The sequence below is a fragment of the Protomyctophum parallelum genome (genome assembly GCF_964188405.1).
Source record: "Protomyctophum parallelum genome assembly, chromosome: 22".
NCBI lineage: Eukaryota > Metazoa > Chordata > Actinopteri > Myctophiformes > Myctophidae > Protomyctophum > Protomyctophum parallelum.
Genome location: NC_139714.1, coordinates 15,968,234 through 15,995,071, shown reverse-complemented (window position 1 = coordinate 15,995,071; position 26,838 = coordinate 15,968,234). Strand labels below are relative to the sequence as shown.

Here is a 26,838-nt window from a genome sequence, read left to right as displayed (position 1 = left end):
GAGCTTGTAGATCTGCTATTTTTCATAGCTAAAGCACGACATGATGCCAACACCAAAATGGGTGCCCGTTCAGAATGGGTTAAAAGAGGGTCTACGTTTGTGGTGTCGTCAAACTGTATTATGGGCTCAAATAAATCTTATTTTCTTTCGTCCCTAATAAATGCTTTAGGTCTATCGAGCTAATTCAAAGAACACATTAACCCCCTGACCATGGGTCATTAAACTTAAGTGTTATCCTAGTCTCACTATACATAAATTAATCCATTCTGAACGGGAACCCATTTTTGGCGTCGGCATCATGTTATGCTTTAGCTATTGAAAAATAGCAGATCTACAAGCTCATAGCTCGCCACTGAGTGGCGCGCTACGAGCTTGTAGGTCTATTTTTGAAAAATCGACTGACATAGAAGACATTTTTTAAATCTGATCTCAGGTCAGAATGAAAACTGTCAGGATGTAGAAGACATTTTTAGAATCTGATCTCAGGTCAGAATGGGTTAAACGGGGTTCTCCTGGGGCCCTGCAGTGTTTATGTACAGCTTGTTTTTTTTAGTACATTGCAAATGTACTCAATTACTAATATTCAGCTCACTGAGCAGACGCAGAAATAATTAGTTATTAGTCCATGTGGTTTAAGGACCACGGCGGAAATAAGTTGCGTACGACTTTCTTGTGTTTCTTGACATTTCTCCGATGAACATGATGTAATTATGTTTGCCTGCATGACGTCTTTTTTTTGCGGCTTTCGCCTTTATTGTTTGAACCTGTTTGAACTGAGTGGTGCAACAACCCCCCCCCCCTCTCTCTCTCTCTCTCTCTCTCTCATTAGCAGGCAACAGTGCAGCACCCTATCTCTCTCTGTTTCTGGCACAACAGCGCCCCTACTGGTACTCATAGTCATACTGGTGCTCATTAACGTCACATATAGGTGAACAACACATAGACACGGACATTGCTGTTCCTTGGAGTGGCTTTTAACCCATTCTGACCTGAGATCAGATTCATACGAGGTTTCCACTCAACACACACTGGTCTGATTAATCCATTCTGACCTGAGATCAGATTAAAAAAAAATGTCAGTCGCTCTTTGATTTTTCAAAAATATCAGACCTACAAGCTTGTAGATCTGCTATTTTTCAATAGCTAAAGCATAACATGATGCCGACACCAAATTGGGTGTGATGGGCTGATCTCAGGTCAGAATGGGTTAATAGAGGCCATGCACAACACAATACTGTCTAATTTAGACAGAAGAAGATATTAAGCTCTAATCAAGCCCAAAATATCGCATTTTACGCAGCAATGCACATAAAGACCGCGCGCAGCGTGAGCGAGCGACCGTGCATGCGAGGATTTCGGCCGGTTTTTAGGTAGATCACATCGGCCGTTAGCCAAACTAGCCAAAAGTTGCTACATTTTGCTACATTGAACCCCCGATTATCGGGAATTAAACCAGCCCTGTCAATCCCGTCAACGGAAGGTTTGGATTAATTCATTAAATCCGTCAATCCCGTCAATAGAAGTCTTAAGGGTTTAAAAGCAATGCAAACAGTACAATACACAGATTTTAAAACTGCAATTATATCGCGACGTGTGACTCGTATGCGTTTTGATGCTATAATAACTTGATTTTTGCTGGGGGACCCCCCTCAAGGACCCCCGGGGGACCCCAGACCCCACTTTGAGAGAACTGCTGACCTGCAGTTACACTATGAAACGACATCGTACAAAACAGACTCCATGCTGTCCTTGTGGAAAGCAGTCCGTTCCACTATTCCATACCAGGCTTTAGACGAGTGAAAACATGATTGGCTTGTCGTCTTGAGCCATGTTGTTTAAAGTACTGAAGCCTGTACTGTACATCGCTTTGATATGGGGTGGAAATTGAATTCCATAATATGCTTCTCTGACTGAAAGTGCTGATTGTCGTCCAAAAGCGGTTTTCAACCGGGCTCGTATCTGCAAGACAAAAGAAAACTGTCAAAAGTCAATAATTTATCATGTTGAGTGATGGTACAATAGTTTTCTTTATAGCTTTTTTTTATTATTATAATTTTTTGTATCAATAATGTGTGTGTTTCTTTTCTTTAGAATGTGTAATGGGTTAAGCTTATGGGATCTCTGGGAGTGACAATTCAGTGCATACAGCCCAAGTGCATACTCATTTTTACGGTCCTAGCCGTCTTCACAAATATGATGAGGTCAGCACATTTTGGGAAAGTGGCTATGGCCGAATTCAGCCCAAGGAGTGTTTTTTTGTGCAAAACGAATGCTTGGAATGGGTTTCAGAATCATGAAACGCCCCTAGTTTGACATGCCACTTAAAGCATAATGACATTTAGAACATTTTGCCAATTATATTGGTTGTTGATGGTAACCCAACTTTCAGCAGCTGTCAGAAATGCCCCCTAGGGTGGTTGAATAGAAACCAAATAGAAAACTGGGTGTCTGTCACATTTCACAAGTTAAATTTATTCACAATAGTTACCTGTGGAACAGAGTCAAACTAAATGTAACGCCTCAACTCGTCTTAATTTCCAAGTGCTTTGCGAGGCTTTGGGTTTGTTTACCCCGCTCAAACAATAATGATTATTTTGAGCTGTCGTGGGGCCTGAAAAGGTTTGGGAACTTTGTGCACTAATATAAAAAACACAGTTTGGCCACAATCGTGAGGAGGGAAGCCGACCGGCCGTTACTTTTTAACCGCAGTTAATAAAATAATTTAAAAAAAAAATCACAGATACTGTACGGAAAAAAAGGTGCAGCGAGGTGTAAAGAAAATATAAGGATAATAAAGAGTAAACAGTAGAGGGTCCAATAAAGGACAGAAATGTGTGGAGGGGTGCTTAATTGGCTGCCCACACACACACACATGCACAGACACACACACACACACACACACACACACAATACTAAAGGGGTAACAATAATTGGCTACACTGAATTAACCCATTCTGACCTGAGATCAGATTCTAAAAAATGTCTTCTACATCCTGACAGTTTTCTGAAAAAGCTATGTTTCTATGTCAGTCGTTCTTCGATTTTTCATAAAATAGCAGACCTACAAGCTCATAGCGGGCCACCGAGTGGCGCGCTATGAGCTCGTAGATCTGCTATTTTTCAATAGCTAAAGCATAACATAAAGCTAACACCATTCCCGCCCAAAATGGGCTGAAAAGAGTAAGACGACATTGTGAGTGAAAGCGCAGCGTTGAATGTAAATAGCCTCAGCGTGTCGACACATCAAGGACGTTCGAGAAGATTAAACTATCTCCCTGCTTTGCACGGAATGTTTTTTAAGTACCTAAGTCCTTTTCTTTTCTTTATCCATCCGTCCTTTCTCATCTTCACAAAGCAATCCTCGGTCGTTCTTCATCACTGGTGCGCGTAAAGAAGTCCCCCCCCCCCCCCCACCACCACCACCCCCAAATAACCTATTTTGGCCGGGAACCCCTTTTTGGTGTTAGCATTATGCTATGCTTTAGCTATTGAAAAATAGCAGATCTACAAGCTCATAGCGAGCCACCGAGTGGCGCGCTACGAGCTTGTAGGTCTGCTATTTTTTTTTTATCGAATAACGACTGACATAGAAACATAGCTTTTTCAGAAAACTGTCAGGATGTAGAAGAACATTTTTAGAATCTGATCTCAGGTCAGAATGGGATAATCCTCCCGCTCGCTGTGTGTGTGTGTGTGTGTGTGTGTGTGTGTGTGTGTGTGTGTGTGTGTGTGTGTGTGTGTGTGTGTGTGTGTGTGTGTGTGTGTGTGTGTGTGTGTGTGTGTGTGTGTGTGTGTGTGTGTGTGTGTGTGTGTGTGTGTGTGTGTGTGTGTGTGTGTGTGTGTGCGCGCATTAGCACTAGAAGGAACGGCCGGACTCTGGTGTGAAATTGATCTGGGGTTTTTTAGCTCTCTCTCTCTCTCGGTTCGCTGTCACGTTCACTTAGGTCTGAAGGTTCTCTCTGTGAAGCGCGGCGCCCCCTGTGGCCGCTGCTTGTCACTTTGAGGATTTGGGATTGTTTTAATCCATTTAGGACTGACTTCGAAATTTAAGATTGAGTGGTTCTCAATATTTCATGTCAAGGACCCCCAAAAATATATGAAATTGGCCACTGACCCCCCCCATCTTAAAATGTGTTGTTTCAGGGACCAACTCCCAGAAGCAAAGATTTGAGTTAAAAACGTTCGCTCTGAAAGAGTATATATTCAAAGATTTGTGCCACATTTTTAAATAAATTCATAAAAAAAAGGTCTACAAGCTTGTAAATCTGCTATTTTTTCCAAAAACTAAAGTATAACAATGCTTTAAAACAGTCAAAAAGGGGTTCCCGTCCAGAATGGCTTAATGTGGTCCAACAGTTTCGGTTCTCAAGCAACAGAACAAAGTCTTCTTCCCTTCTCCGTTCATGCGTTTTGTATTTTCTCTCTTTCTTCCACCAGAGAGAGATCGTGTCGACCACCCGCCTGGCGGCCATGCCCCCTGCCTTCAGTACCCGCGCCCTGGCTGCCCAAGCCACCGAGTACGCCCTGGCATACATCCAGGTCCCACAGGACGTAAGTGGACACACACACCTACACACACACACACACACACAACTAAACACACACACACACACACACACACACACACACACACACACATACACACACACACACACACACACACACACACACACACACACACACACACACACACACATACACACACACACACACACACACACACACCCCCTTCAGTACCCGGGCCCTGGCAGCGCAGGCCATTGAGTACGAGTGTGTGTGTGTGGGTGTGTGGGTGTGTGCCGCACGTACCACGTGTGCATGCCATATGCAAGTACACCCATGTGTGTTTGCATACAGTATATGATACACGTGTGTGTGTGTGTGTGTGTGTGTGTGTGTGTGTGTGTGTCTTAGGGCCTGATGACACATACTCTTTATATTCATGTGGGTCATGTTCCATCTATACTGTATGTATGCGTCACAGAGCTCTGACGTCTATGGAACATGTTACTGTACATGTGTATGTACAGTACTGTCACTGTTAGCCATCTGTTGTTGCAGAAAGGGCACAGATACTGTATCACCTACACCTTATCCCGTTCAGGTCTGACAGTCTTCTGAAAGAATATATATATTCAAAGATCGGTGTCGCATGTTCACGATTTTTCAAAAATAGCAGACCTACAAGACCCACACACACGCACACACAGGCCCCCCTTCCCGTGTTATTTCTCTCCGCATCATAGTTCTACCCAGGCTGTGATTGGTCAGTCTGTCAGAATAGGACATCCAGAACAACAGTGTTGTTTTCGTCGACTAAAACGAAGACAAAAAATGTTCGTCGACTACCTATTTTCACTGAAGAAAACTAAATGGAAACTAAATAAAAACGAATCTATGATGACTAAAACTAAGACTAAATATACTGACAATTTCGTCAACAAATAAAAACTAGACTAAAATGTTAGGAAGGGACTAGTGGACAAGAGATCCAGTTTTATGCTGGGTTGCATGCTGAAAATAGCAGATATACAATCTCACAACGCGTAGCAGCGCGACGCGTTGTGAGATTGTATATCTGCTATTTTCAACATGCAACCAAAGTGTAAAATGTCATTACAACGACATCAAGGCCTGTCAAAACACATTTTAGTCGACTAAATCAACTGTAGATTTAGTCGACTAAAACTAGACTAAACACTAGAACATTCCAGGTGACTAAAATGTGACTAAAACGAAGTGAAAACTATTCAAGAGACTATGACTAAAACTAAAATAGAAATTTGCTGCCAGAAACAACACTGCTTTAGCCCCAACTTTAGCCCCACGGTCAGTAGTCAACGAGCCACACAATCTTCACAAGCTTTTCATACTAAAATGGCTTTTTTTACCCCCCAGAGAGACGGTTTACTACCTTTCTCTGTCCAGGCAGCAACACACTCTCACAGTGATCTAGTACAGGGGCGGGTTCTCAACGTTTTTGTCTAGGAACCCCCCCCCCCCACCCCCAATACAAACAGACTGCAGAAATAACCTTAAAGGTATATTCAGTGATTTCACTTAATTAAAATATCACTTATTTTTTTGTTTTGTTGTGATAATCCTCTCTACTATAGAGTGTGCTGACCATATAAGGAGTTCCTCCCTGTCCCCAGTTAACCCCTGGGGGTCAAAAAACCTTAGGTTTCGTTTTTGGCTCTCTATCCTGATTGGACGAAAGGCTTAGGTCCCAGCCAAAAACGAAACCTAAGGTTTTTTTTAGTGAAATCACTGAATATACCTTTAATATTAGAGAAAAATATATCATAAATAAATACTGAAACCAGATACAACTTTAGTTTTTTTCAAACAAGGTTGATGTTTTAGGTTGTTATTAGAGAAACTAAAAGGTGAGTGTTCATTTTCTTTCATTTTCTGCTTTCTTTTGTTTTTGGGATTTTAGCAGTTTCTGACAGGGGGCCGGGGGCATTCGAGCATGGGGCTAAATATGTATTTTTTTTACAAAATATTATGGCGATATATTTTTGTATTATTTACTATAGTCCTAATAAACCCCAAGAAATGACATCTGGCCACAGAAGATCACAGGATCTATTGAATGTGACAAACTGACATATTGAGCCTATACACACAGTATAAGCCTTCCCCCAGTAGGCTACCTTCACATTCAGTAGATCCTGTGATCTTCTGTGGGCAGATGTAATTTCCTGGGGTTTATTAGGACTATAGTAAATAATACAAAGATAAATCACCATAAGATTTTGTATAAAAATACATATTTAGCCCCGTGCTCGAATGCCCCCGCCCCCCTGTCAAAAACAGCTAAAATCCCTAAAACTAAAGAAAGCAACAAATGAAAAGAAATTAACACTCATCTTTTAGTTTCTCTAATAACAACCTAAAACATGAACCTTGGTTGAAAAAAACTAAAGTTGTCCTTTGAGGAAAGTTTATGCATGTACTATGTAAATTCTTAATTTCCATTTTCTAGCCATTCAGTTGCAAAAGATAATAATTTGGGGACCCTCCAAAATAATTTGGGGACGCGATAGGAGACCGTTTGTAGGATGTGTGTACCACTGTACAGTGTACCATGACGCCTCCGGGGGCTCCAATCAGGATGGACTATCTTCCTAAATTAACAGTTTGACTGTTTTAAACGTGTAACCCGCATTTTAATCAACCCCCCTTCACTGCCGAGATTGTTGTATTACCTTTAGAGCATACGCTGAATTATTTGGGCCTTTGATCCGTGAAAATCCGGCGAAAAAAGGTTGCTCCGCTTGTTATGAACGATCGCACCACCCGCCATCTTGGTGCGCCGCAAGACGGCCCCACAAGACCCTCCTCCATGAGGCGTTGTACCCCGTTCATTTGCATTGGCCTCAATTTCCCAGAAGCCCTAGCAGCCCACAGCATGTGTTGATTTCCGGTTTCAAAACGAAACCTTCTCGTCTCCAGCTCCGCAGCAAAGACGGAGTTTCTTTTTAATTATTACAATACGGCGTATTAAACACATAAAACAAAAGGCGGGTATGTCGTATATCGCAGCGACAGTAACCTGGAGTAAACCATTCCTGGCAGTAAAACTGTTTTAACAACCTTTTGGTATACCTGCCACCTGACCTCGGTCTGACCCTTGACCCCCCACGCGATGTGGTCACGCCCCTGCGGTGCTTCGGTAGAGCGTTGAAACCCGGGCCGTGTGTCGTGTGTGGGACCGGGCGATGGTTTTGGTTGCGAGCGAAGCACAAATGAGGCCTCGTGCTGCTCAGCAGAAGGGCTTCATTCATATTAATACTTCCTCCTGGCAGCTTTCTGCTTCACTGCCCCGTCTGTCTGTCTGTCTGTCTGTCTGTCTGTCTGTCTGTCTGTCTGTCTGTCTGTCTGTCTGTCTGTCTGTCTGTCTGTCTGTCTGTCTGTCTGTCTGTCTGTCTGTCTGTCTGTCTGTCTGTCTGTCCCGCTCTCTCTCTAGCTCTCTCTCTGTCTTTCTCTCACCCACTCAGTCTGTGTGTGTCTCTCTCTCTCTCTCTCTCTCTCTCTCTCTCTCTCTCTCTCTCTCTCTCTCGCCTTGAGCTCCCCCACAGCACAACTGTGACAAGTTCACCAGGGGGCGAGAGACAGACAGAGAGAGAGAGACAAAAACTGCCCTAAAGAGTTCTATGTCTTGAACAAGTTGTCTTTCTGCCCACGCACGCTATATCACACAAACTGTATCTAAGAAGACGCACATATGTATGCAGTGTGTGCACACACACACACACACACACACACACACACACACACACACACACACACACACACACACACACACACACACACACACACACACACACACACACACACACACACACACACCCACACACGCACACGCACACATACCCAAGGGCGGCTAGCTGAAGGGGCGTTGCTATGGAGACAGGACCAGAGAGAGAGAGAGTCGAGCTGAAGCCATGAATACAATAAGTTGATCATCAGAAGATATTATCAAATAAACTGTTGGTAATTGGATGATCACTTTAGGGACTGTAGGGATGGAAGTAGAAGTAGCATAATGTGCAATATTGAAACCGCATATCTTCACATTTCAACTTTTTCTTACTCAACTCTTTTTCTTAGTCAACTCTTTTTCTTAGTCATCATTTATTTAACTCACAACCATGATCACATGGTTTGGAGCACAGATCCATAAAAGTATACAATCGAAAGTATATACAATACATTACAGATTACACGATATACATAGACATATCGGAAGGCTTTCCCTATTTGTCTTAGTCTAGCTCCGGACATACGAACTGACCCCTCGTAGGCCTCACTCACACTGTTGCAACATGCAGACAACATGTGTCTTGTGTCTTGTCCGCGTTTAATGGCCGTGTTTATAATCACCACTGCCCAAGGTCGTAGAGCGCCACCGAGTGGCGCGCTAAGAGCCTCCCCCTGGCCAGCCGGGGCGCCTGATGGAGGGGAAAGGAACTGGTTGGAATAACGTGTTCCTTCCACGCGCTACGTCCAACCAGGAAACTCAGGTGTAAAGGAGCGACTTGGACACTCAGGCATGAAGGAAGCATGAGTTCAAGTCCGTTGCTCTCCCCTTGTCCCCCATATATGGGGACTAGGTTGGTGGAGGGTGTGTAGAGCCCAGGATCACATTAGATAATTGACACAGGGGTGAAAAATGGGTTACAAAATCGTGGGATAAAAAATATATTAAAAAAAAACTAAGAGCTTGTAAGTCTGCTATTTTTGAAAAATCGAAGAACGACTGACATAGAAACATAGCTTTTTCAGAAAACTGTCAGGATGTAGAAGACATTTTTATAGAATCTGATCTCAGGTCAGAATGGGGTTCTAAACGGGGTGTAACTGTCTCTTTGTCGTTGGTTCCTTCAGGAGGACGCGCGGGCCGACGTGGTGGACAGCGTGGTGCGTGACATCCAGAACACGCAGTGTCAGCTCAACGTGGAGTTCACGGTGTCGGCGTGCCCGCAGATCACCCTGCAGTTCAACGACACCAAGGACGACGTGGGCCTCAACCTGGTCAAGGAGGGCATGGTGATGGTGGACGTCCGCAAGGAGAGGCACCTGCAGAAGATGGTAGGGCTCGCACAGGCACTGTGTCCATTTTGTTTTTTACGGCATATTTAGGTTTTTTTTTTTGTCCTACGGTCTCTTTGAATCACATTTGAATCACCCGGGAAATGTTTTAGTGTTCGTCTATAGCTGTGGGGTGCCCACACTTTTTTGACTTGAGAGCAGTGTTGTTTTCGTCGACTAAAACTAAGACGAAAAATGTTCGTCGACTACCTTTTCTCACTGACTAAAACTAAATAAAAAGGAATCTATGATGACTAAAACTAAGACAAATGTACTGACAATTTCGTCAACAAATAAAAACTAGACTAAAAAGTTAGGAAGGGACTAGTGGACAAGAGATCCAGTTTTATGCTGGGTTGCATGCTGATCTACAATCTACAAGATCAAGATCAGATCTACAATCTCACAACGCGTCGCAGCGCGACACGTTGTGAGATTGTAGATCTGCTATTTTCAGCATGCAACCAAAGTGTAAAATATGTCATTACAACGACATCAAGGCCTGTCAAAACACATTTTAGTCGACAAAATTAACTGTAGATTTAGTCGACTAAAATCGTATGACATTTAGTCGACTAAAACTAAACTAAACAGTAGAACATTCCAGGTGACTAAAATATGACTAAAACTAAATGAAAACTATTCAAAAGACTATGACTAAAACTAAAATCTAAATTTGCTGCCAAAAACAACACTGCTTGAGAGCTACTTTCAAAATGATCGACTCAAGATCTACCCACTGATTTTTGTTTTTTAAATGAAAATGGCTTTGGAATATCGGCGCTGGCATTACATGTAAAACAAATACAATTGGAATGGGAAAGGGAGAAATGGAATAGGTTGAGATTTTGCATTTACTTTGTAATTCTACCGACATTTGGGCGCAGCAACACTCTTGAAAACAAAGTATTGTCGTGGGTTTGAGCTGACAGGCTTTTTTATGTCAATGAATCAAGTCAACTTAATTCAAGTGGCAGATGCCAAAAATAGTTTATATTTAAATTAACTATTCTTTTAGGGACCTGTCATGTAATCTACCTGCACGGCCTTTGTGATCTACTGGTAGATCGCATAGGCAGCTCCCGGCAGGATCCGCTGGGAGAATCTAGACGCAACTGCGCGACATGAGACGAATTAATTAGAGTGACAGAGAGAGAGAGAGGAGTGTGTGTGCGTCAATTTAACAAAGGTGCAGAAGATCAGAAATCAGCAGAGAGTGATCGACGTTTGCGCTACTCTATGCCGAATTGAAGTGGACTCGGACCCAGACTCTTTTTTTTGTCTAGTTTTAGTCGACTACATGTCGTGAGATTTTAGTTTGGATGTCGGAGCCCGGCGTGTCATCGCCGATCGCAATAATTCACCCGCGTAATGGTGATGGGCCTCATCTTTAGCCATCGTAGTGTAATCGCCGTCATTATCTCCGTTAATTCTTCGGACGGTTATGGTTTGTCATCAAAGCCGGCAGTGATTGTGACGCCTTTATCATGTGATCGTTAGCGTTTCGGTCGTTACGGTAACAAGCGCACCACTCCACTCAGCCACATAGAGAGGGGTGTGTGTGTGTGTGTGTGTGTGTGTGTGTGTGTGTGTGTGTGTGTGTGTGTGTGTGTGTGTGTTTGTGTGTGTGTGTGTGTGTGTGTATACAGGCACAATACTATGCCTGTGAGGGACAGTAGAATATAGTATAGTAGAATTGAGAAACAGATCATTGTGAAGGATGTTCATTGTGAAGGTCCTCACAAGAGAAGTTGTTGTTTTTATGGTTTCGCTGTTTTCATACCATATATGAAGACATGTATCCATTCGTCATTGAAAAAAAAAAACATACCGAGCGTTCCATACCAAATTAGAAGATTTACCGTCCAGGTGCATCAACCACTAGAACTCTAATTCAATCGCGTGATTTGTTTTAATTTTAGTTTACATCTGTTGTAGATGATATGACAGGTTAGTCCATCTGTTGTAGATGATATGATATGCGCTTGTGGATTTAGCAATTTTCCGCTCCGATTTGACAATAACAACCATGCCAGCTTGAAAGTACTTCAAGTGGCATAATATTCGTATTAATTTAAATTCAGTAGAAATGTATATATATATATATATATACTGTATATATATAATTATATATATATATATATATATATATATATATACGTGTGTGTGTGTATGTATATATAATTTTTCATTTGTTTTTCTTTAATTTGTTTTCCCATTTTAACATGTTTCTATCCTTTCCGAATGCCCCCTATGGCAGACTAACACACTCCTTGGCACTTCATTCTCTCTGATGGCAGCCATGTTGCTGTTATCCCCTCCGTTAACATTATAAAGCGTGCCTCGTTTGTTTCCCTCCTCATTATGCTAATCGGCCCGGCGGTATGCGTGTGAAAGCCACTCTGTAAACGAGGAAGATAAAGTAAAAATGGAGAATATTTATTTCTGCGACAATTAACTTCTCTCAGTACGCACAGCCCCTCAAACATTACTCTCGAGGTCTCGTATTGAACAAATTGATGCCCGCGAATAGTTGAGTCTGTTACAAGTGTGCTACTGTATGCACGTTTATGTACATTTGTATGTCTCAAGCGTTGCGGATATCGTCTGTTGTCGGGTGGAAATAACCCTCCATGTTCCAATGGATCCAATGTATTACGTTGTTTTATTAATCACAGGCCCTTGTTTAGGCATTTAGCTTAATCCAGAGCGACTTACATTAACCCAGTTTGGGGCGGGAACCCCTTTTGGTGTTAGCATTATGTTATGCTTTAGCTATTGAGAAATAGCAGATCTACAAGCTCATAGCGCGCCACCGAGTGGCGCGCTACGAGCTTGTAGGTCTGCTATTTTTGAAAAATCGAAGAACGACTGACATAGAAACATAGCTTTTTTCAGAAAACTGTCAGGATGTACAAGACATTTTTAGAATCTGATCTCAGGTCAGAATGGGTTAAGCAGGAACAACACATGGTAATACATCAAATACATAGAAATAGTCATCACGGATCATAAGTAAGCTATCTGTACAGTCATTATTATCCATAAAAAACACTCAGACTCACTTTAACACTTTCAACCTGTATTTTGGGGCATGCCATTATAGGCTAACATCTTCAATTGTGAGCGTGTAGATCGTCTGTTTTCACTACGCGACACTTGTGTCAGTGTTGTTTTTGGCAGCACATTTTTTTATTTTAGTTTTAGTCATAGTCTCTTGAATAGTTTTCATTTTAGTTTGTCACATTTTAGTCACCTGGAATGTCTTGGTGTTTTAGTCGACTAAATATCATAGGATTTTAGTCGACTAAATCTACAGTTGATTTAGTCGACTAAAATGTGTTGATGCCGTCGTAATGACTGTTTTTACACTTGTAGATCTGCTATTTTCAGCATGCAACCACGTGTAAAATGACTTATAGTGGATCTCTTGTCCACTATAGTCCCTTCCTATCATTTTAGTCTAGTTTTTATTTGTTGACAAAATTGTCAGTATATATTTAGTCTTAGTCATCATAGCTTAGTTTTCATTTAGTTTCCATTTAATTTTCATCAGTGAAAAAAGGTAGTCGACGAACATTTTCCGTCTTATAGTTTTAGTTGACGAAAACAACACTGACTTGTATTATGGCTAAAAGTTTAAATCTGGAGATACAAGGGCAATATATGACAGCGAATATATATATATATATATATCCGTATACTATGTAAATGTGTTGTGCTTACTTGGGACATGTATATATACATGTCCCAAGTAAGCACAACACATTTACATAGTATACAAGCCACACACACACACACACACACACACACACACACACACACACACAGGCCTACAAACAAACATTAGCCTGCTTATTCACTCTCTCATAAACAAACACACGCGTGCACGCTGACAGAATAACCAATAACACGGCTTCCTTCCTTCTAACTGCCCAAGGCAGTCGATAAGGCAGCACGCATCGCCGCGCGTCTCTGACTCCGGAGAGTATTTTGACCTTTGACCTGCCAGCCGATAGTCCTGGACTATAAAGCAGCTCTGGCTAATGGAGCTTATAGCGGTATGCGAGCACTGATTTATAAACCCACCGTCCACACAATGGCACTGATTTATAAACCCTCCGTCCCACAATGTGGCCAATAGGCATCTGAGCCACGGATCACCGTCCGTGCGGGTCCATTTGTGACCAGATTCGACTGCCTGCCATCGCGCAAATTCCAGCTTTTCACTGAGTTTTTCTTTCTTTTTCAAAATGAGTTAATAGCACAGGCAGTCTCTTCACATACTAGAGCATGACTGAAATAAACGTCAGAGCTGAAATCAACATGTAAATATGGAATAAATGCTTAAACATGTAGCTAGGTGTAATGTTAGAGTACACAGAAGTGAACCTTTCAAGCCTGTTTTCTCAACTCGCTGTTTCTCTGCAAGACATATACTCTATAAGCCATATCTCCAAAACCAATGGCAGTCCCTCAGTCAAATGTGGTCACATTTAGTTACCAACTCTCTATCATTTAGCTGGGTACCACATGGTACTTTAGTCAATGTTTGTGTTCACACAAAAGCTGTACATAGGAGGGGCTAGCACCCCTCAAAAGTAAAGCTCTGCAGCACTTGTGACAGTTCCAACTCATCAAATGCTGTTCCAAAGCTCCCCGCCAAACCCTTTGCCAAAGCTGCACTCATTTTATTTATTTATTTTCCCCCCTTCCTGATGATTCTACAAAGCACAAAGCCTCCACACCATTTTCATGGCATGGTTTTTTCAAACCCCGAGCCAAAGGCATCCATGGGCTTGCGAGCGAGCGAGCAGTGTGAGGGTTTTTCTGGGCTTGTGTTGTCTTGTGTATTTAGGCGAGCATTAACTTGTGTTTGTTGCGGCTGAACTATAATCGCCTCGCGGCTTACAAAGAACGTATCCTATAAAGAGGGGACAATGGGGGCCGTTACAACCCTGTCAACCAGAGAAAAGACTTCAGAGAGACAGACGAATGAGTGTGAATCAAATGTTCTTCTCTCCAAGGTATTGTTTGGCAAAAAGGGCAAATTTGTATTCAAAGATGCGACTGCATACAAGTGTCTCTCGGCTTTGTTGTTCACAGTGCGAATCTGAATTGTTTCTTCTTGAGTCTTTATGACTGACTGTCTGTCCACACGGTTATTATGTATATATACCGTACGATGGTGTCGTTAAACTGCCGTTTATCGCTATATGCGATGAAGTATAAATCGTGGTATCTTTAGAAATCAGACTTTAACCCATTTTGGGGGCGGGAAGCCCTTTTGGTGTTAGCATTATGCTATGCTTTAGCTATTGAAAAATAGCAGATCTACAAGCAGATCTCGTAGCTGACATAGAAACATAGCTTTTTACATTTTTAGAAGCTGATCTCAGTTTAACAGCTCAGGTTAACAGAGGACTTTGTTAAAAACGTGACTTACTGTAATGTCCCGTTTTAAACAAAGTCCTCTTCCAGTGGACTAAGAACGTGGAACAACGGATAAAAGGGACAACAGTTTCCAAGTTGGTTTTGAGGGGGCTGTGAAACGAGACGACATCACAGTGTTTTTCAAGTTGTGCGTGCTGAACGCTGTGACGTCTGGAGGAAACACAGTCGGTCTCCATTCAGAGCGGCAGCAGCTGTGCGGAAGGAAGTAATCAATCGGCGGCGGCGGCGCCCCCTGGCAGTGACGGCGCCAGGCCGTTCGTTGACAGGGATTGAACGGCCGTCTCCATGGCGATAAAGGAAGCGTCACCCGCCGGGTCCCCCCGTGGGAGGGCTGTGAAGTGTGAACGCAAAGAGAAGAGCACGGACGCTTTTCATCCATTTATTACATTTCATATTGTCACCGTAAATTTTGAATCATGAAGTGAACAGTTTTGCACGTGAGGTCTGAGAAGTTATTAGAACCAATTGGTGAAAAATATATCAGGTCTACAAACACTTGTAGATCTGCTAATTTCACCACTTGTCCGTGTCCTCGCATGATGAAGGCATGAGGGCATTAATGTGCGGGGACAAAAACCACACACACAGCGTACAGATAGAGTATATAGTATAGTATATAGACGACGCCACTAACTCGCCTCTCTTCTCCCCCTCCGTCTCGCCTCTCTGTCCCACGTCGTTCAAAGCCCCCCCCCCCCCCCCCCTCTGTCCCACGTCGTTCAAAGCCCCCCCCTCCTCTCTCTCTCCGTCAGTCAGTCACCGAGCCAAGCAGCTGGCGTGAACGCAATCATCTCTTCTTTTTTTTATATATATTTTTTTATCCCACGATTTTGTAACCCATTTTTCACCCCTGTGTCAATTATCTAATTGGCTCTACACACCCTCCACCAACCTAGTCCCCATATATGGGGGACAAGGGGAGAGCAACGGACTTGAACTCATGCTTCCTTCATGCCTGAGTGTCCAAGTTGCTCCTTTACACCTGACAGGGGGGAGTTTCCCTGGTTGGACGTAGCGCGTGGAAGGAACACGTTACTCCAACCGGTTCCTTTCCCCTCCACCAGGCGCCCCGGCTGGCCAGGGCAATCATCTCTTCACCTGCACTCTCTTAGGTTGACAGTCAACCATGCTGTCCTTTAGCGGCGCGGTGTGGGGGGGGCAGGGGAGATGCTATCCATATGGTGTATACTCGCCGAGGCATCGGCGTTACGGAATAAAGCATGATTATCCCTCTTCTCTCTCCTGTCCCACCACTCCGGGGGACAATGGCACCCTTAAAGCCTGCTTTTAACCTTGGACGCACTCACAGCGGTCTGCCGATAATATGGCTCTGAAGTGCCAGGATGCATTACACCCCATCTGTTATGCAATGCCTTAACCCATTCTGAACGGGGACCCATTTTGGTGTTGGCATCATGTTATGCTTTAGCTATTGAAAAATAGCAGATCTACAAGCTCATAGCGCGCCACCGAGTGGCGCGCTACGAGCTTGTAGGTCTGCTATTTTTGAAAAATCAAAGAACGACTGACATTTTTAGAATCTGATCTCAGGTCAGAATGGGTTAATTAGACCAGTGTGTGTCCAGTGGAAACCTCGTATGAATCTGATCTCAGGTCAGAATGCCTTAACGGCGCGGTATAGATAGCCCGGTGTCTGCGTTGTGTCCCCCCAATCCTCCGGGGAAATAATGAATAGAGCATAAATGGAATAGATAGGGAGGGGGGGGGGGGGGGGGGACAGAGGCCACTTTGAAACTGCGGCTTGATAGCCCCTCCGTGGGTGGAAGAGAAGGGAACGGGGCCAGCAGAGAGAGGCTTCATGGCATGCTCCCGGGGAACTGCTAGGAAGAGAGAGAGAGAGAGAGAGGCCTTTTGTAATGGGCGGCAATCAAAAAGCCCCGGCTGGCCAGCCGGGGCGCCTGGTGGAGGGGAAAGGAACTGGTTGGAATAACGTGTTCCTTCCACGCGCTACGTCCAACCAGGGAAACTCCCCCCTGTCAGGTGTAAAGGAGCAACTTGGACACTCAGGCATGAAGGAAGCATGAGTTCAAGTCCGTTGCTCTCCCCTTGTCCCCCATATATGGGGACTAGGTTGGTGGAGGGTGTGTAGAGCCCAGGATCACATTAGATGATTGACACAGGGGTGAAAAATGGGTTACAAAATCGTGGGATAAAAATATATATTTTTAGAAAAAGCCCCCTCTCACCTTAAGTTGCGCACCGGTCGCTCCGCAACAAAGATTTGGCAATTTGGTGGTGGCCCACTCTGAAGACCACCTGTTGGAGACCTTTGACCTTATAGGGCGTTTGAAATGCGATTAAAGGTAGAGGCATTTTGTTGATTTCAATGACTAGGCACAATATTGGGCACGGGCCTACTTGGATGGATGGAATTTGGAAAAGCATGCCCCAGTTATTGTGTCCGTGTCCCTTACTGTATAATTATGGAGTTCTTTATGTCAAATATGGAGTCAGAACAGGCCAGCTCCATATATGGAGATCTTGGGACGATCAAGGTGTGATCAATTATTGGCCAAATTTGGGCCTTGTCCTCCAGAGCCCAAGGCAGAGGAGGCCTTTTGTGGTGGTTCTGGACAACCGTGGGACCGACCGACTCAAGGCCGGGCACTGCACTCCCTGTGGTGGTAATAATTTATTACCACCACAATTTATTTGCCATGTCAACAAGTTGATAGGAATTTGTCTTGGTTCATACTCAACATATACAGACAACCATAGATACACAAACAAGAAGGACAATACGATACAAAAACCAGCAGCATAGGCAATTACATTCAGTTTTTAAAAGTGCTATATGCACATTTCAGTTCAGATGTCTAATGGCTACGGGGTATAAGTGCTATCTCTGAAGCGACATGTTGAACTCTGGATACTTCTATATCTCCTGCCTGGTGGGAGGAGATTGAAGAGGTGATGTGTAGGATGGGAGTTGTCTGCAATGATTTTATTTGCCTTCCTAATTATTCTGGTGGAATAGAGTGGAGAAAGTGTATGGAGGCTGCATCCGCTGTTCTTTGATGCGCGACGTACTACTCTTTCCAGCTTTGATTTGTCTTGAGAGGTTGTGTGACCAAACCAGTCAAGCAAGAGAGAGAGAGAGAGAGACCTACTTTCTTTCTCGCTGGTCGGGCTCTCTCGCCACAAGAGATGGAGAAGAAAGCAGTGTTGTTTTTGGCAGCAAGTTTCTATTTTAGTTTTAGTCGTAGTCTCTTGAATAGTTTTCACTTAGTTTTAGTCACATTTTAGTCACCTGGAATGTATTAGTGTTGGTCTAGTTTTAGTCGACTAAATGTCATGCGATTTTAGTCGATTAAATCTACAGTTGATTTAGTCAAACAAAATGTATTTTGGCGGGCTCGTAACGACCGTTTTTTTCACTTGCTGAAAATAGACGATAGACGATAGATAGATCGTCTATTTTCAGCATGCAACCAAGTGTAAAATTACTTATACTGGATCTCTTGTCCACTAGTCCCTTCCTAACATTTTAGTCTAGTTTTTATTTGTTGACGAAATCGTCACTATATTTAGTCTTAGTTTTAGTCATCGTAGATTAGTTTTAATTTAGTTTCCATTTAGTTTTCGTCAGTGAAAAAAGGTAGTCGACGGACATTTTTCGTCTTAGTTTTAGTCGACGAAAACAACACTGGAAGAAAGCCTGTTTCGCCCACGCGATAACCTGGCCAATTCTGGGTGAGTGAAACATGAAGAAACACGTCGATCATCATTGCCAACGCAATGAAGACACGCCACTTTTTTTATCCGTAAAATATTATATCTGTGTGGGGATATCGTGAGATGATAATAATACAATCCGTCCGGATCTATTGTGAGTATATTATAATCCAGCCACCAGTGTGTCAGTGACATAATGACCCGGAGGTGTGCTATACAGTACGGAGTACAGTACAGTACAGAGCCGAGAGAGAGAATGGAGATTATGTGGTTAGAGGGTATAGCATTACACTTTATCCCTTAAGGATGGGATGCCCCCAAAACGTACATTAAAATCAAGAGACTACAGTAGGTCACTTAGACTAAGTCCATAATATGCATAATGTGTGTACAGTATGCCTGGCGCTCATGTAATGCATACTGTACATGCATGCATAATGCACGGGCACATTTGCGAGCGGACGCACGTTGACGCAGATTGAATGTCACAGGGCGAGGCTTAATCCGTTGCACATCTGGCGTATACCGCATATTATATCGTCTTGTCGGGTGGAAAGCTCATATGTGACTCAATTTGACTGAGGGACTGCCATTGGATTTTTTTTAGAATTTTCGTTTTTTTGTCATGTCATATGAAAGCAGGGAATCATAGCTTCAAATTGACATATTGGTTGTTCAGTTTGACCCACCAGTTTTGGAGATATGGCTTATAGAGTAATGTCTGGCAGAGAAACAGCGAGTTGAGAAAACAGGCTTGAAAGGTTCACTTCTGTGGTCTCTAACATTACACCTATAGCTACATGTTTAAGCATTTATTTCATATTTACATGTCGATTTCAGCTCTGACATTTATTTCTGACATGCTCTATTATGTGAAGAGTCTGCCTGCATGTGCTATCATCTCATTTTGAAAAAAAAAAAAAAAAAAACTCCTCTGGTGAAAAGCTGGAATTTGCGCGATGGCAGTCTCTCAGTAAAATCTGGTCACATATGTCCATAACTGTCAACTTTTACACGATTCAAATTCGCAAAAGCGTCAAAAGCAGCACGTGGACGAGCTCAAAGCGAGGTGCAAAGCCACGCGCTTGGAGCTCGTGGTTCTGCTACTCACGATGCTTCTGTGTGAAGCCGTAGAGTAGGAGTACGTTCATTTACAGGGGGAAAAAAAACGCTGCTCCTTCACCTGGAAAGGAGTCAGCTGAGGTGGTTCGGGCATCTGCTTAGGATGCCTCTCGGGCGCCTCCCTAGGGAGGTCCTCGAGGCACGTCCCACTGGGAGGAGACCCCGGGGCAGACCAAGGACCACGTCCCACTGGGAGGAGACCCCGGGGGGCAGACCAAGGACCATGTCCCACTGGGAGGAGACCCCCGGGGCAGACCAAGGACCACGTCCCACTGGGAGGAGACCCCGGGGCAGACCACGTCCCACTGGGAGGAGACCCCGGGGCAGACCAAGGACCACGTCCCACTGGGAGGAGAACCCGGGGCAGACCAAGGCGCAGTTGAAGGAAACACATCGACTCACTGGCCTTGGAACGTCTCGGGATCCCCCCCCCCCCAGGAGGAAGTCACTAATGTTGCTATGGAGAGGGGAAGTCTGGAGCTCTCTGGTGGAGCTTTTTCCCCCGCGACCCGACTACGGATAAGCGGTTGAAGATGGACGGATGGATGGATGTAAAAATAACACAAAGTTTGAATATGGAGATAGGAGGTTTCTGTAGACGGCTTACAGTCATGAGGCTTGAATATATAGTGGGATTATTTTCCTCCGTGAGTGATACTATAGTGTTGTCATTGTCGAGGCTTTTATTGTGCCTCTTATTGTGTGGCTTTATTGTGCATTTAGGGCAATATGGAAGGTTAACCCATTCTGACCTGAGATCAGATTCATACGATGTTTCCACTGGACACACACTGGTCTGATTAACCCATTCTGACCTGAGATCAGATTTAAAAAAATGTCAGTCGTCCTTCGATTTTTCAAAAATAGCAGACCTAGGTCTGCTATTTTTGAATAGCTATAAAGCATATCATGATGCTATAACACCAAAATGGGTTCCCGTTCAGAGTGGGTTAAGTGAACTCGGCAGACGCATGCGGCAATCCTAATCTCTCAGTCACGTAATCTCTGCGGCGAAGAGAGGCCCATTTGGGGGGGGGGGGGGGGGGGGGGATGCGGCATGCCGGCGTGCGATGGAGGTGTTGGGACGGCGATCTCTTAATGATGCCACCGGAGAGAGGACATATAAATGAGGAAAACATTTAAGTTCTCTGCGGCGGGCTGTGTGTGGGGAGAGACCAGATGGTGTTATTGCGTTTCACACAGCTCCAATTCTGTGAACTGAGAGGACCATTTTTGTGCTTTTTCGCTGCCATTTGGAAATGCATAATTGTCTCCTTTATATTTACCCTTTACTCCTCTGCTGTGCTCTCTCTCCGAGTGGTTCCCATCACACACACACACACACACACACACACAGGCACACGCACACACACACACACACACACACACACACACACACACACACACACACACACACACACACAGTCTAAAAAAGCCCAGGATTGTTTCCCCCTATAATGTCTATCTCTCAAACTCTACTACACATGTGGGGACATTTGGCCCTCAAAAGTATACTAATACAAGTTCACGCGTGAACACACACACACACACACACACACACACACACACACAGAGAGAGCGAGAGAGAGAGAGTGGTGTCCTTAGATTAGAAGCGGAGCTTGACTGGCGGTACCTGGGGGGCACATCGATTTGTCTGAGGACAGGATGATGTGATGTTCTGGGTGGCGGGCTGGTAGCCAGGAGGGGGAGAGACCAGATGATCGCTTCACAGAGCAGAGAGAGGAGAGCCGAGCAGACACAGGGCTGAACGCTGTTTATTTCATCGTTATATTGTGCATATATACTGCATATTAACCCATTTTGACCTGAGATCATATTCTATAAATGTCTTCTAAATCCTGACCGTTTTCTGAAAAAGCTATGTTTCTATGTCAGTCGTTCTTCGATATTTCAAAAATAGCAGACCTACAAGCTCGTAGGTCTGCTATTTTTCAATAGCTAAAGCATAACATAATGCTAACACCAAAAGGGGTTCCCGCCCCAAAATGGTTTAATGCAGATGTGAAGCTCGCCTGACTGGATATTATAAGCCAACGTGTTTTGACATCGAGGGACATTATCGTTGCGCGCATATGTGACCAACTCCAGCAAAAAGTGCCTCAAGTCGATTTTTACAGATTACACATTTTTACAGATGATTAAAGTACAGAATGTAAGCTTTCATATGATGTATCATTCAATGACATTGGACAATAATTGAAGGAGATATGACCATCTAAAACTTGTTGAAACAGATACCCCAAAGTAGAGAATTTGCTCTGCAAAGTTTCCCTGAAAATGTAGCACCTCTGGAATGGGTGTGACAATAGATACTTGCATAATCACTCCCCCACCCACTAACCACTCCCCCACTAGGTTAGCTGTCAATGACAGTTGAGTGGACACTTAGGTGTGGGAAAGTACATGTTGTTTTACTTGAGTTAAAGTAAAGAAATATAGGACTGAAGTTGTTTAGTGTATGTTTTGTAATAATACAATCTAAAAAGTAACTATAGGCTAACTGAGTTTTCAATGGATATAGGCTATGTAGTTTTAGACCAATGCTTTTACATGTGTGCACTGAAACAAAGGGCAGAAGAAGACCTTACACCTTAGGTGCCCCAATAAACCCTTTTGAAAGTACAACAATTCAATTTAACTTATACACTACCTGGTTGTAAATAGCTGTAGTACAGCATTTTATGCAGGTGTACTTTAAGCAATCAAAGTCAGACAATTGACCCGGTATTTTAAATAAATAAAACCGACGCATCAGGCTATGATGCGTTGTGCGCTTGTAGATTTGCTATTTAAAAAAAACAGATACAGCAAACAGCAAGTCATAATGCCTGGTTTCTATACGTGGTTTTGTTTATTTTCTGTAAAGTATAACCCAAATGCTCCTTCATACTATACTATAGCCAAACACAAGCATGCTAATGGGCGTGATCAGAGCGTGAAACCTGAGGACAAAGAGATTCCAGGACCAATTGAAAACAACATGCAAATCTCGGAACTGCGCTTCTCTGCCCCCAAAACAGTGTTAAAAAACAAGCCCACTATGACGTATAAATGTATACATTTCATTTGCCCAAATGAACAATCTGTTTGAATGAAAACCTTCTTCAACATTCAAACTGTGTTAATATGAAAAAAAAAAGAAAATCACAAAAAAAAAAAAAAAAGTTTATTTATTGATTTAAGGCATGTTCATTCTGGCGACATGAGGCACATTCTGCTGGCCTGGGTCACATATGTGCAAATTCGTCACCTCCGCTTGTATTCTGTCCTCTGCTGGTCTCTGTCTCTCTGCTGGTCTCTTCCCCTCCGCTGGTATTCTGTCCTCTGCTGGTCTCTCTGCTGGTCTCTTCCCCTCCGCTGGTATTCTGTCCTCTGCTGGTCTCTCTGCTGGTCTCTTCCCCTCCGCTGGTATTCTGTCCTCTGCTGGTCTCTGTTGTGGTCAGTCGCAAGCTTGGCAGGCCAGACTGCTTGCCCTCCCCTTGAGAGCGTGCGGACACCAGCACACACAAACACACACACACACACAAACTCCCAGTACTCATTTAAACACACACTGACTAGCTCCCGTTGCCCCAGAGACACTGTGTGTGTGTGTGTGTGTGTGTGTGTGTGTGTGTGTGTGTGTGTGTGTGTGTGTGTGTGTGTGTGTGTGTGTGTGTGTGTGTGTGTGTGCCAGATGAAGTGGATAAACATGCCATCCTTGTACAGTGCAGTTCACCCACGGTGGCACAAACATGGCCACCTCTCTCCCTCCCTCCCTTCCTGAAAACCGAACGGGAGGCAACCCCCGTATTGTCACGTAATGGCTGCTCGGAGACTCCCATGATGCAACTCGGGTCAACAGAACCGCTGCATACCAAGCCCATCGTGTCGCTGCAGTGGGGGGGTGCACCTCATCTTGTTTCTCTCTCTTTGTTTCAGGGAGGGGTTTTGTGTGTAATATGACCCGAGTGTGCCAAGGGGTACGTTGCCCCTTGGCACAGGGGTACGTTGCCCCTTGGCACAGGGGTACGTTGCCCCTTGGCACAGGGGTACGTTGCCCCTTGGCACAGGGGTACGTTGCCCCTTGGCACAGGGGTACGTTGCCCCTTGGCACAGGGGTACGTTGCCCCTTGGCACAGGGGTACGTTGCCCCTTGGCACAGGGGTACGTTGCCCCTTGGCACAGGGGTACGTTGCCCCTTGGCACAGGGGTACGTTGCCCCTTGGCACAGGGGTACAGACGACACTTGATATTCTCCGGCGCAGATGCCTTCTGAAATAAGTCCGCCATTGTTGAAGGCTAGCCTGTGGCAGAAAGAAGGGAGCCATGTCCCTGTAGTTAAGAAGCAATATCTATACCGTGAAGCCTTTTACTAGAGTGTGTCCTGTCAGCGAGCCAACATCTTGACGGATTTCAACCGGGTTGGGGGGGGTTTTGGGGGGTTTGGGGGGGGGGGGGGGGGGGGGGGGGGGGGGTCCAACGACTGCAAATGACTGATTCATACGCGCAACCGAGAAATTGTGTATATACATACAAAGGTCGCTGTTGTGAGCTTGTAGATCCGCAATAATATCAAGGTTATACCGTCTCACATGGCTGTCTCAGCTAACGGACACCCCCCCCATCCCAAAGTTAATTTAGTGCTACAAGCTAATAATACCCAGTTTGCTAATTACAAGTCAACAATTACAAATACGGAAATCCATTTCACGCGGCTAAATTATCAATCACCAGCATGGCTTGAACCTCCGATATTGACCCGCTCTTTAAAGGATTTCCGATATTTGGTCTCCTTTTGGGACACACATAATATACATGGTTGTTTAGAAGAGCCTCTGACTACAGTGGACAAAAAAGAGTTAGACTCCCGTGTGTGTGTGTGTGTGTGTGTGTGTGTGTGTGTGTGTGTGTGTGTGTGTGTGTGTGTGTGTGTGTGTGTGTGTGTGTGTGTGTGTGTTGTTTGTCTACTCGCTTGGATCTTTAACCCATTCTGACCTGAGATCAGATTCTAAAAAATGTCTTCTACACGCTGACAGTTTTCTGAAAAAGCTATGTTTCTATGCCAGTCGTTCTTCGATTTTTCAAAAAATAGCAGACCTACAAGCTCATAGCGCGCCACTCGGTGGCGCGCTGTGAGCTTGTAGATCTGCTATTTTACAATAGCTAAAGCATAACATAATGCTGACACCAAAAATGGGTTCTCACCCAGAACGGATTCATGTTCTCCGGCGGTTGAATGGCCTAGTCTAGTGTGTGTATATCGTATAGTCGGCTGTATATTGTTGAAGGATAGCTTGTAAAGAATGACTAATGGAGACACGGTTTGTTATTTGTCAACGTGAGAGCGTTCAAACCGACGATAACAGAACAGTCAATGTTCCAAAGCCCGTGAGAACGCCTTAACCCATTTAGGCCCTGACGTCAACATTTAACCCATTCTGACCTGAGATCAGATTCAAAAAATGTCTTCTACATCCTGACAGTTTTCATTCTGACCTGAGATCAGATTTAAAAAAATGTCTTCTATGTCAGTCGCTCTTCGATTTTTCAAAAAATAGCAGACCTACAAGCTCGTAGCGCGCCACTCGGTGGCGCGCTATGAGCTTGTAGATCTGCTATTTTTCAATAGCTAAAGCATAACATGATGCTAACACCAAAAGGGGTTCCCGCGCAAAATGGGTTAAAATGTCTTCTAAATCATGACAGTTTTCTGAAAAACCTGGTGTTTCTATATCAGTGGTGGTTCTCAATATTTCATGTCAAGGACCCCAATAATTATATGTAATATGCCTCCGCCCCCTCGGACCCTCCCCCAGAAGCAAAGATTTGAGTTAAAATGCTAATAGTAGTAATAATATATATTCAAAGATTTGAGGCACATTTTTCACGATTTTATGAGCTTGTAGATCTGCTATTTTTCAATAGCTAAAGTATAACTTATAATTCCTTTAAAACACCAAAAGGGGTTCCCGGCTTCCCGCCCAAACAAAACAAGAGTCTAGACTTGTATTTATTTTTTTCCTGATCAATTAGTCATAACACTGAAAACAAAAACAAACCACACTTTGCTTTGCAAAAAATGTGAACTTGCTGTTTTTACTGTATATCGTTGCTGTCGGCAACGATATACATTAACAACCTGCTTGATCATACTACAGTGGCAGAGAAAAGTATGAAAAGTAGATCTGCTACTTTCAAAAGATGTCCATATACTTTTTAAAACCTCAAATGGAACATTCTGCATAAGGAGTATACTTTTACCATTGGTACTCTCTAAGTACATTTGTATGCCAATACTTATGTACTTTTACTTCAGTAAAAAGTCTCCAGAGTATTTCTACATTGCATTATTTATACTTTTACTTAAGTAAGTACTTTCTTCCACCACTGAACATGTTCACAATGCGCTTCACCAGTGCACGCTAACGGCACGCTAATGGTATGCATGTATGTGAACCCGCAGATAAAGCTACGGTCGCAAACAATGTGAACTGAACTCTCATAATAGAACACCGAATAAGCGCCATCATGGTAAATAATGCTATTTCTTTGTTTACATAAGAAGAACTGTGTCCTACTGTCCTTCATCATAATGCCCTTGGGAAGAGTGATTGCGTCCGTGCGTGTGTGCGAGCGTTGAGCTAGTGGAAGCCGGTCCTGTCATGACATGTTCACATCAACAATCTGTCGTCCCCGACAACCGTGTGTGTGTGTGTGTGTGTGTGTGTGTGGGGGGGGGGGGAGGTGCAACCAGCATGTTACAACAAGGTGCAGTGCACCTACTCACTGCCATAATGTATGTCACTGCTGCTCTTTTGTGCGGGGTGCGCCGGTCACAAACACTGAGCCTCTCCCGGACACGATGCTACATGTGCGTCAGTCAGGTCAACAGTGGCCTGGACCTCCAACAGCTGTACAACTATAGCAGTAAAAGACGGCCATGATAGCACCGCGGGGCTCCAC

At 43.9% G+C, this 26,838-nt stretch overlaps 1 protein-coding gene across 1 annotated transcript in view; it reads left to right on the top strand.

The window, feature by feature from the left end:
• The window catches only part of snd1 (staphylococcal nuclease and tudor domain containing 1), a 360,720-nt gene that overhangs the window by 312,822 nt on the left and 21,060 nt on the right, over positions 1–26,838 (top strand). Inside the window, 2 exon segments of the mRNA XM_083794554.1 lie at positions 4,366–4,551; positions 9,397–9,600. Coding sequence (XP_083650680.1) covers positions 4,366–4,551; positions 9,397–9,600 — 390 coding nt within the window.